Source organism: Erinaceus europaeus, chromosome 12, assembly GCF_950295315.1.
Source record: "Erinaceus europaeus chromosome 12, mEriEur2.1, whole genome shotgun sequence".
Classification (NCBI taxonomy): domain Eukaryota; kingdom Metazoa; phylum Chordata; class Mammalia; order Eulipotyphla; family Erinaceidae; genus Erinaceus; species Erinaceus europaeus.
Window position 1 is genome coordinate 40,238,229 of NC_080173.1, and position 10,230 is coordinate 40,248,458.

The following is a 10,230-nucleotide window of genomic DNA, read 5'->3' on the forward strand; positions in this document are numbered from 1 at the left end:
TGGGGAAAGTAGAGTCTCTTCAACAAATGGTGTTGGAAAAAATGGGTTGAAACATGCAGAAGAATGAAACTGAAGCACTATATTTCACCAAATACAAAAGTTAAATTCCAAGTGGATCAAGGACTTGGATGTTAGATCAGAAAGTATCAGATACTTAGAAGAAAATATTGGCAGAACTCTTTTCCACACAAATTTTAAAGGAATCTGCAATGAAATGAATACAATTACAAAGGCTAAGGCAAGTATAAACCTATAGGACTACATCAAATCAAAAAGCTTCTGCACAGCAAAAAAAAAAAAAACCAATACCCAAACAAAGAGACCCCTCACAGAGGGAGAAGATCCCTATATGCCATACATCAGACAAGAGTTTAATAACCAAAATCTATAAAAAGCTTGCCAAACTCAAGAACAAGAAAACAAGCCATAAGGATCTAGGTTTGAGCTCCCCGGCTCCTCACCTGCAGGGGAGTCGCTTCACAATTGGTGAAGCAGGTCTGCAGGTATCTGTCTTTCTCTCCCCCTCCTCTCTCCATTTCTCCCTGTCCTATCCAACAATGACATCAATAACAACAACAATAATAACTACAACAGTAAAACAAGGGTAACAAAAGGGAATAAATAAATATTTAGAAAAAAAAAAGAAAGAAAACAAATGACCCCATCCAAAAATGGGGAGAGGACATGGACATAATATTCAACACAGAAGAGATCCAAAAGGCCGAGAAACACATGAAAAAATGTTCCAAGTCTTTGATTGTCAGAGAAATGCAAATAATGACAACAATGAGATACCACTTCACTCCTGTGAGAGTATCATACATCAGAAAATTTAACAGCAGCAAATGCTGGAGATGTTGTGGGGTCAAAGGAACCCTCCTACACTGCTAGTGGGAATATAAATTGGTCCAGCCTCTGTGGAGAGCAGTCAAGAGAACTCTCAGAAGGCTAGAAATGGACCTACCTTATGTGATCCTGCAATTCCTCTCCTGGGGATATACCCTAAGGAACCCAGCACACCCATCCAAAAAGATCTGTGTATATATATGTTCTTAGCAGCACAGGTTGTAATAGCCCAAACCTGGAAGTAATCTAAGTGTCCAACAACAGATGAGTGGCTGAGCAAGTTGTGGTATATATACACAATGGAATATATTCAGCTATTAAAAATGGTGACTTCACCATTTTCAGCCCATCTTGGATGGAGCTTGAAGAAATCATGTTAAGTGAAATAAGTCAGAAACAAGGATAAATATGGGATCTCACTCTCAGGCAGAAGTTGAAAAACAAGATCAGAAAACACAAATAGAACCTGAACTGGAGTTGGTGTATTGCACCAAAGTAAAAGTCTCCGGGGTGGGGGTGGGGGGAAGCATACAGATCCAAAAAGGAAGACAGAGGACCTAGTGGGGGTTGTATTATTATATGGAAACCTGAGAAATGTTATGCATGTACCAACTATTGTATTTACTGTCAACTGTAAAACATTAATACCCCAATAAAGAAATTTTTAAAAATTAAAAAAAAGGGCAAATTAATCAGGCCTGAACAGTTGAAATTGCCTGGTTATTAATTTTTTTCTTCCATTCTTCTTTTAAAGATCTGTCTAATTATACCAGAGGGAATTATCATATCATAATCCACAAGAGAGAAGAGAGGCAGGGCCAGGAGGTGGTGCACCCCATTCAGTGCACATATCACTATGCACAAGTACCGGGTTTAAGCCCCAGCTCCCCACCTGCATGGGGGAAGCTTCATGAGCAGTGAAGCAGGCATCTATCTTTCTCCACTCCTATCTTCCATCCTCCCTCAATTTCTCTCTATCCTGTCAAATAAAAATAGAAAGAAAAAAAAAGGAAAAAATAGCTGCCAGGAGCAGTGGATCATAGTGCAGGCAGCAAGCAATGACCCTGATTGAGAGAAAGAGAGAGAGAGAGAGAGAGAGAGAGAGAGAGAACACACAAACCAGAGCATAACTTTGGCATATGTGATGCTGAACTCAGGACCTCTTGCTCGCAAGTTGGGTACTGTACCACTGCACCACCTCCCAGGCCATGAAGTTGACTGCCTTTAACTTCCTTCCTTTTTTTTTTTTTTTTTTTTTTTTTTTTAAGATTTCTGCTTATTCATGAAGAAGATAGATAAACAGATAGATAGATAGGTAGATAAAGAACCAGACATCACTTGGGTACATGTGCTGCTGGGGATTGAATTTAGGGCCTCACTCTTTATAGAGTCCAATGCTATATCCACAGTGCCACCTCCTGGACCACATCCTTAACATTCTGAAATCACCAAGTGTGGCAGCCACATTCAAGATCTAGTTCACCTGAATGAGCACTTACCTCAGTAAGGCCTTTAATCTTCAGGTACCCGCAAAGGTAAGAGTTCCCTGTGTCCACATGCTGGAAAGAAAGGACACATAATCTCGTTACAGATTAAAAGGCCACAAAGGAGACAAGTTGCTCCTGCTGTGTACATGGGCAGAGGGCTCCAGTCCAAGCTCCACATGGGAGGTGCTACAGCAACAGAGGTATCTCCAGTGCCATGGTATTCCCTGCCCCACTCTCTTTGAATGAGGCAGTGGCCTGAAGCCCCATTTCATATCCAAATGCTTGTGTTCCTTGTTAAAAGCACTAGAAGGGGTTAAAGTCATAACAGATATTAAGTATTAGTAGGCATCAGCTCCTGGCTGCCAACACTGCAGGAGACCCACCCAACAACCAAGTGGGTTTCCTTCTCTGTGCATTGGTGGAGCCCAGATCCTGTCCTGGCACCTGACCTGTTCCCCAAAGCCCGGGCCAGTCCTGATGTCTCCAAGGCCTGTATGTGCTAGCTCTGGCCAATGAGATGTGTACTCAAATCTCCTGGGGCTTCCAGGAAAGACGCTGGTGAGGAAGAGGGGGCCCAGAGAGGCCTCAGGGACTGTTCTGAAGAGGAGCGACTGCCTGTAGCTGAAGACATCCAGGCATGCAAAGCCATATAAAACTTCCAGGCTGTGTGACAGCAGGACTCATGCAGAAAACAGAACCCTAGGATTCAAGCCAGCAGGGATGGAGAGAAAGCTCACTGGGATGGGATCCTCCTGCACTGCCATATGCTCCAATCCCAGCACCACCTGGGAGGTGCTACAGCAACAGAGGAAGCTCCAGTGCTGTGATGTCTCCTCTCCCCCCACTCTGAATGAGAAAATGGCCTGGAGTGGTAAAAAGCAAACGTGAGAGGCTCTGGTGCCACACACACACAAAAAAAAAACCCCAACAAAACAAAACAAAAAAACCAAACCAGATGGAGAAAGAGAAGTAGCAGCAGCAGCTAAACAAAGTCTAGTAGTACTGAAGCTCACAGAGATTTTAATGTTAAGTGAGGTCTTATTCTGAAGAAACTCATGCCTTTGGTGACATCGATGAGATTTGCTGTTCCAGTCACCTGCAGTCACATACCCAGGAGAGAACCATAGACTGCAATGAGCTCAGGCAGCCGGACAAGATCATCACCAGTGTCACAGGCCTCACCAAGGCTAAGGGCTCTGGCTTTGGCACTACTGACCAATGTATTCTTTGCAAAAGTGCCAAGACATTTTCACCATCCTCATCTGATAAGCCTGGCAGCAGGAGCCACCTAACAGATCAGTCCACACAGAGAACTTTTACTAAAAGGCACAGAGCTCTAACCCTGGGCCTTAAACTCTGTGCATACAATTCATGCTGAATTCAATTATTTGGGGGTTTACAGCTGCCAGTGAGGGTATCAGGTGGCAAGAATTGAGGCTAATGAGATTAAAAAGTGAGCTGTGAACTGGCTTCCATCCTGTAGTGATCAGCACCTGCTCTGACTCAGAAGTTCAGCTTGGCCTCCTCTACCACGTGGCTTCCCCACTCTGCCCAGGTGGGTTGTGAGGGTGGCTGGTGAGCTTGGGCACATGGTGCTCATGCAGCGGCCTCTTGGCTAAGAACAAGGAAAGCAGCAAAGCATATGCCTAGTGGGATGGGCGCCCAGCACAGCTGGAACAATAGCTGTTCTTTTTCACATGCCCATTCACAGTGGCCCTGGCTTTCACTTTATTCCTGACCTCCTGAATGACAGAGGTGGGGCAGTCACAATAATGACAATGGCAATAAGACCCCACCAGAAACACAAACACAATAAATAAAATAAAATCAAAATAACAATAAAGAAAAAAACTCCCTAAAAGCCCATGAGAACACGAGCCACCTTATTAGTCAGCAGGGAAACTCAAAGTCACAGTAAGATATCCCTGAGGCTGGCTGTAGTCTAAAGACAGAAAATACTAAGTGTCGATGAGGATGTGGAGGCTTTGGGAGCCTGGCATACTGGCTTGTGTGGCCACTTGGGAAATCAGTGTGGCAAGCTCTCGAAATGTTACCCAGAGTATTCCTACTGGACCTTGGGGACCTGAGAAAGGAAGGTACATGCCCACATAAAAACTTGTTCACAGGGAGTCGGGCGGTAGTGCAGCCGGTTAACCGCACGTGGCACAAAGCTCAAGGACTGGTGTAAAGATCCGGGTTCAAGCCCCTGGCTTCCCACCTGCGGGGGAGTCGTTTCACAGGTGGTGAAGGAGGTCTGCAGGTGTCTATCTTTCTCTCCCCGTTCTGTCTTCCCCATCTCTCTCCATTTCTCTCTGTCCTAACGACGACGGACGACATCGACATCAACAACAACAATGAAAAACAACAAGGGCAACAAAAAGAGAAAATAGATAAATATAAATTAAAAAAAAACTTGTTCATAGGGAGTCCAGTGGTAGCGCAGCGGGTTAAGCGTACGTGGCGCAAAGCACAAGGACTGGCATAAGGATCCCAGTTCGAGCCCCGGTTCCCCACCTGCAGGGGAGTCGCTTCACAGGTGGTGGAGCAGGTCTGCAGGTGTCTATCTTTCTCTCCCCCTGTCTTCCCCTCCTCTCTCCATTTCTCTCTGTCCTGTCCAACAATAACGACATCAATAATAACTACAACAATGAAACAACAAGGACAACAAAAGGGAATAAATAAATAAATATATTAAAAAAAAACTTGTTCATGACTCAAATAAATAGGATTGTAAATGAAAGAGGAGATATGGGGCCAGGTTGTGGCATACCTGGTTAATTTAAGCGCACTTATTATAATGCGCAAGGACCCGGGTTTGAGGCCCCAGTCCCCACCTGCAGTGGGAGAGCTTTGTGAGTGGTGAAGCAGGATTACAGGTGTCTCTCTCTGTCTTTTTTCCTTTTTGTCTCCCCCTTCTTCTCAATTTCTGGCTGTTTTTACCCAATAAATAAAGATAAAAAAAGAAAGATGAGATATCAACAAAAATCCAAAGTATCATGCAAGGCTTTTATGAACAACTATACGCCACCAAGCTAGAGGTTCCGGAAGAAATGGACAAATTCCTAGATACATACAAACTTTCATAATTAAACAAAGAGGAACTAGAAAATATGAATAGGCCAATTACAGCCAAAGAAATTGAAACAGGGAGTCAGGCGGTAGCGCAGCAGGTTAAGTGCATGTGGCAAGAAGCACAAAGACCGGCATAAGGATACCAGTTTGAGGCCCACGGCTCCCCACCTGCAGGGGAGTCGCTTCACAAGCGGTGAAGCAGGTCTGCAGGTGTCTATCTTACTCTCCTGTCTCCCCATCTCACTTGATTTCTCTCTGTCCTATCCAAGAACGACGGCATCAATAACAACAACAATAACTACAATAAAACAAGGGCAACAAAAGGGATTAAATAAATAAATATTAAAAAAAAGAAATTGAAACAGTTATCAAGAACCTTCCCAACAATAAGTCTTGGACCAGATGGTTTTACAAATGAACTCTACAAAAAAAAAAAAAAGCTTGTTCATCAAAACTTAGAGTCCCCAAAGTAGAAGCAGATCCCAAATCCATCACCTTACTGAGGGACAAAAAATTGTATATCCATATAATGGAAAATTATTCAACAATAAAAGGAACAGGTATTGTGGTCCGGGAGATGGAGCAGTGGTAAAGCTTTGGACTCTCAAGCATGAGGTCCCGAGTTCAATCCCCAGCAGCATATGTGCCAGAGCGACATCTGGTTCTTTCTCTCTCCTCCTATCTTTCTCATAAATAAATAAAATCTTAAAAAAAAAAAAGGAACAGGTATTGGCCTATGCTATATTAAGAAAGAAGAACCTTGATGGCACCATATTTAGAAAGCTTATCACAAAAGATCACAAAATGTATGATTCAGCTTATATGAAGTGTCCAGAATGTACAAATCTTAAGAGAGAAAATAATGATAGTTGCCAGGGGGCCAGATGGTAGTGCAGTGGGTTAAACGCACATGGCGCAAAGCACAAGGACCAGCATAAGGATCCCAGTTTGAGCCCCCGGCTCCCCACCTGAAGGGGAGTCGCTTCACAAGCGGTGAAGCAAGTCTGCAGGTGTCCATCTTTCTCTCTCCCTCTCTGTCTTCCCCTTACTTGATTTCTCTCTGTCCTATCCAACAACAATGACATCAGTAACAACGAAAACAACAAGGGCAAAAGAAAAAAAGATAGCTTCTAGGAGCAGTGGATTCATAGTGCAGGCACTGAGCCCCAGCAGTAAACCTGGAGGCAAAAAAAAAAAAAAAAGTTGCCTCAGGTTGGAGGAGATGATAGATACACAAATCTAAATAAGAACTAGGGGAATGGGTGAGCTGAATTTTATTTTAATTAAGTTGTTAAAAATAAAGAGAAAAGGAGAACAGAGTAGCTTAGGAGGTGGCACAGTAGATAAAGTGTTAAGACCTTTAAGCATGAGGTCCCGAGTTTGATCCCCAGCATTACCTGTGCCACAGTGATGTTCTGCTTCTCTCTGCTCTGTCATAAATAAATACATCCCCCCAATAGAGAGGAGAGAGAGAGGGGAGTATTTTACAAGACAGAAGTACTGGAAGGAGACTGAGTTTAAGAAACTGGTTGTGGCTGAAAAACCAGATAATGAAGCAACTGGCTTGTCTCAAGGCTGGACCAGCAAGCAGTTCACCGGACCAGATGGAGAGCTGAGTTCTTGGCACTGCCACACAGCCTACTCAAGTGGCTTCCGGCCACCGGCAGGTGTCAACTCTGGGTCACTCCAAGAGTCACACACCAACTCAGTCAGCACTTCCACTGGGCACAAGGGAACCAGCACCTGCGAGCAATGACACACTGAGGGCAGGAGAGCAGGGCTGTTGTAGGAGCCTAAGGAGACTTCTCCAGACTCAGTGACCTGCCACTGGTCCCACCATGAAGGACAGGCATGGACTCCAGTTACCCCCAACCACAGGGACATCACTTTCAGATCCAAAATAAGTAAATATGCCTGTAACTTTAATTTTGTTCACTTTTCCTTTTTGCAATGCTAGGGTCTCATACATGTAATTGCACAACACTCCAAAACCAACTTTTTCACTCCTTTCACTTTAGACATACACAGAAAGCGAGAGAGCTATCACAGTACCGATTTAATTATCTGTTAAGTTTCCCCAGGTGCTGTGGTGTTCCCCAATGGAGGCAGGGCTTGAACCTGGGGTTTCCCAAGTGGTTGGGTGAGTGCTCTGCTGGCTACCGCCTGGGCCCTAAATCTCTCACATTTTCAGCAGGAGAGAAGGGGGACTGCTACATTAAGCACATCATTATGAAGACTGAACCACCTGAGCCTCGGAAGTTCTACTTTTTCTGCCACCAGGGTTATTGCTAGGGTTCAGTGCCAGCACTATGAATTCACAGTTCACAAAGGCTATTTTTTCATTTTTTTCTTCTATTTTATTTGATTGGACAGAAAGAAATTGAGAGCAGAGGGGGATATACAGAGAGAATGAAGTCATCCGCAGACCTGCTTCACCATTTGTGAAGGGCCCCCTATTCAGGTGGTGGTGGGGGGGCTGACACAGGTCCCTGAACATAACTATACTTAACCGGTGAGCCACTCCCCACCCCACATACAGTAGTTTTTCAGTTACCATAAATATCAGGGTGCATGACAGGTAGGTTAAGTTTATGGACCAAAGATGCAACTAACTCGAAGATGCAGATTCCCATTTAAAAAAGAGAATATTATTATTTCCAAAAAACAAGTAAAAAAAGGGGGGGCTGATGAATGCTCCTACTACTACTATTGTCTTTTGGGTGGGAGATATACTTGTGTAAGATTTCAAATCTTGGGAATAGGGCAGTTGCGCAGCAGGTTAAGCGCACGTGGTGCAAAGTGCAAGGACCGGTATAAAGATCCCAGTTCGAGCCCCCAGCTCCCCACCTGCAGGGGAGTCGCTTCACAAACAGTGAAGCAGGTCTGCAGGTGTCTATCTTTCTCTCCCTCTCTGTCTTCCCCTCCTCTCTCCATTTCTCTCTGTCCTATCTAACAACGACATCATAACAACTATAATAACTACAACAATTAAAAAACATGGGCAACAAAAGGGGAAATTAAAAAAAAACAAAAATATTTCAAATCTTTTGAAGACCAGCAGCCCACGAGGTGGTGCAGTAGACTAAGTGCTGGACTCTTAAGCATGAGGTCTAGAGTTTGATCGCCAGCATCGAATGTGCCAGTGATGCTCTGGTTCTCTCTCTCATAAGTAAGATTTATTATAGGACAAAGGGTGAGCATAGGAAAAGCCACAGCCTAAATTCTATGTCACACACACAGAGCAATAAGGCAGCAACACTGGGACCTCTAAGTGTCTATTAGGTCTCACAAAAGGGATGGACGCTTGAAGACCAGCAGAGTAGTGTCTGGCTAGGGAGGGGGGACTGGCAAAGGAGGTGGAAAGTGGGTCTGGAGGCAGGCTAGGTGGCTACGGAGAAAGCAGAGTAGTGAAGGATAGGGAAAGGATAGTGAAGGATAGGGAAAGGAATATTCACCACCCCGTTTCCTTTGGCTGGGAAGAAAGTCAAGCACCACCATTTGCAGGGGGAGGTTGAAGTCCCCAAGGGCCAGGGTAGGGACCCAGAAATCCAGGTCAAATGTGGGAGGTGAGTGGACACAGGAAAGGAATATCCACGTGAGAAAGAGAACTGGGTGAGCTTCATCGCTCAGGCCACAAGGCTGGAGACTGGAGGGAGCGCTGGCAGTGGAGACAAGTGGAGATGAGGCAGAGGGTGCCCTTAGTCAGACAGGAGGAAGATGAAGGGGCAGGGCAGAGAAGCCAGGCAGCCTGGGAAGGGGAGTTCGAAGTATGAAGGATCTGGGGTCTGGGGCAGGAAGCTGCTGGGAGCTGGGTGCATGCCTAGGAAGAGGCCTGGGAGGCAACTCTCAGGCTGTGGCAGCCCAGCCAGCACAAGGGAGACAGATGCTCGTTAGGTCTGGCCTGGAGGAAGGGGCCAGGCAAGGCACCAGCTAAGGGCTCCGGGGACAGTGGAGGGACATGCTCTCGGCTCAGAGTCTTGGCTGGGCTCTCTGAGGAGCCGGGAACCAGGGTCTGAGGCTCCCTGCGGCCGAGGTTAGTTCCCTGGGCGCCACCACGGAAGGGTCCCGAGTCAGGAGCTCCCTGGCTGGAGTCTGGGAGTGTCCAGCGTCTGCCCAGCACGGGCTGGGGCAGCCGGGCAGGTCCGGGGTGCAGCGGCGGCGGCTTGGGCCTGGTCTGCGGCGGCGGCTCGAGAGCCGGGGCGGCCGGCAGCGCCGCGAGGAGGCCGGGGCGGGCGGGCCGGCGCTCACCTGCAACACCACCTCCACGTCGTATGAGTTCCCCTTGCTCTTCTGGTGGCCGCGGAACTTGGAGCCGCTGTAGAGCAGGCTGGTGGCCACGCCGGGCTGCTGGGTGTTGATGGGCGGCGGCGGGATGAGCGAGGCCGCCGAAGCGGCCGCCGCACCGGCTGGCTGGGGACACTCGGTGCGGACCGGCATCGCGGGGTCCCCGGGAGCCAGGGCGGGGGGGAAGGGGAGAGGAACCGCCGCCGCCGCGCGGGAGCCGACTAGGGCGGCGAGGGCGGGGCCGGGGCGCGCGGGACTGAGCCGGGAAGGGGGGGCGCCCGCCGGCCGCCTGCGGGCTGGGCGCTGCGGCCGCCACCTGGACCCCAAGACCTGCGAGCAGGGCCTCCCCGTCCTGAGCGGAGTACCCCTCCCCACTAGCCCTCGCACACACATCACTCCTTCCGATTGGCTCGGGCGTGCCGGGGGGTGGGCACAGGTTCACGCGGCGCTGCTACCCATTGGTGGGCGGGGAAAACACGTGGCGGGGTAACCGCAGCGCCCGCTGGGACTTGTAGTTTTATTCCAGTGGCGCGGAGCCCAG

The 10,230-nt window shown here is 47.5% G+C and overlaps 1 protein-coding gene across 2 annotated transcripts in view; it reads right to left on the bottom strand.

Moving 5' to 3' along the window:
* GID4 (GID complex subunit 4 homolog) overlaps positions 1-10,150 on the bottom strand; it is a 42,824-nt gene extending 32,674 nt beyond the window's left edge. The window contains exons 1-2 of one of the 2 annotated variants that reach the window (XM_060203222.1): positions 9,654-10,150; positions 2,346-2,405 (exon numbers count right to left, since the gene is read on the bottom strand). In XM_060203222.1, coding sequence (XP_060059205.1) covers positions 2,346-2,405; positions 9,654-10,082 — 489 coding nt within the window. In that variant the 5' untranslated portion in view covers positions 10,083-10,150. The remainder of the gene's footprint in view (positions 1-2,345; positions 2,406-9,653) is intronic. The other variant, XM_007526197.2, reaches the window with a different exon arrangement.
* Between the last annotated feature and the right edge of the window lie 80 nt (positions 10,151-10,230).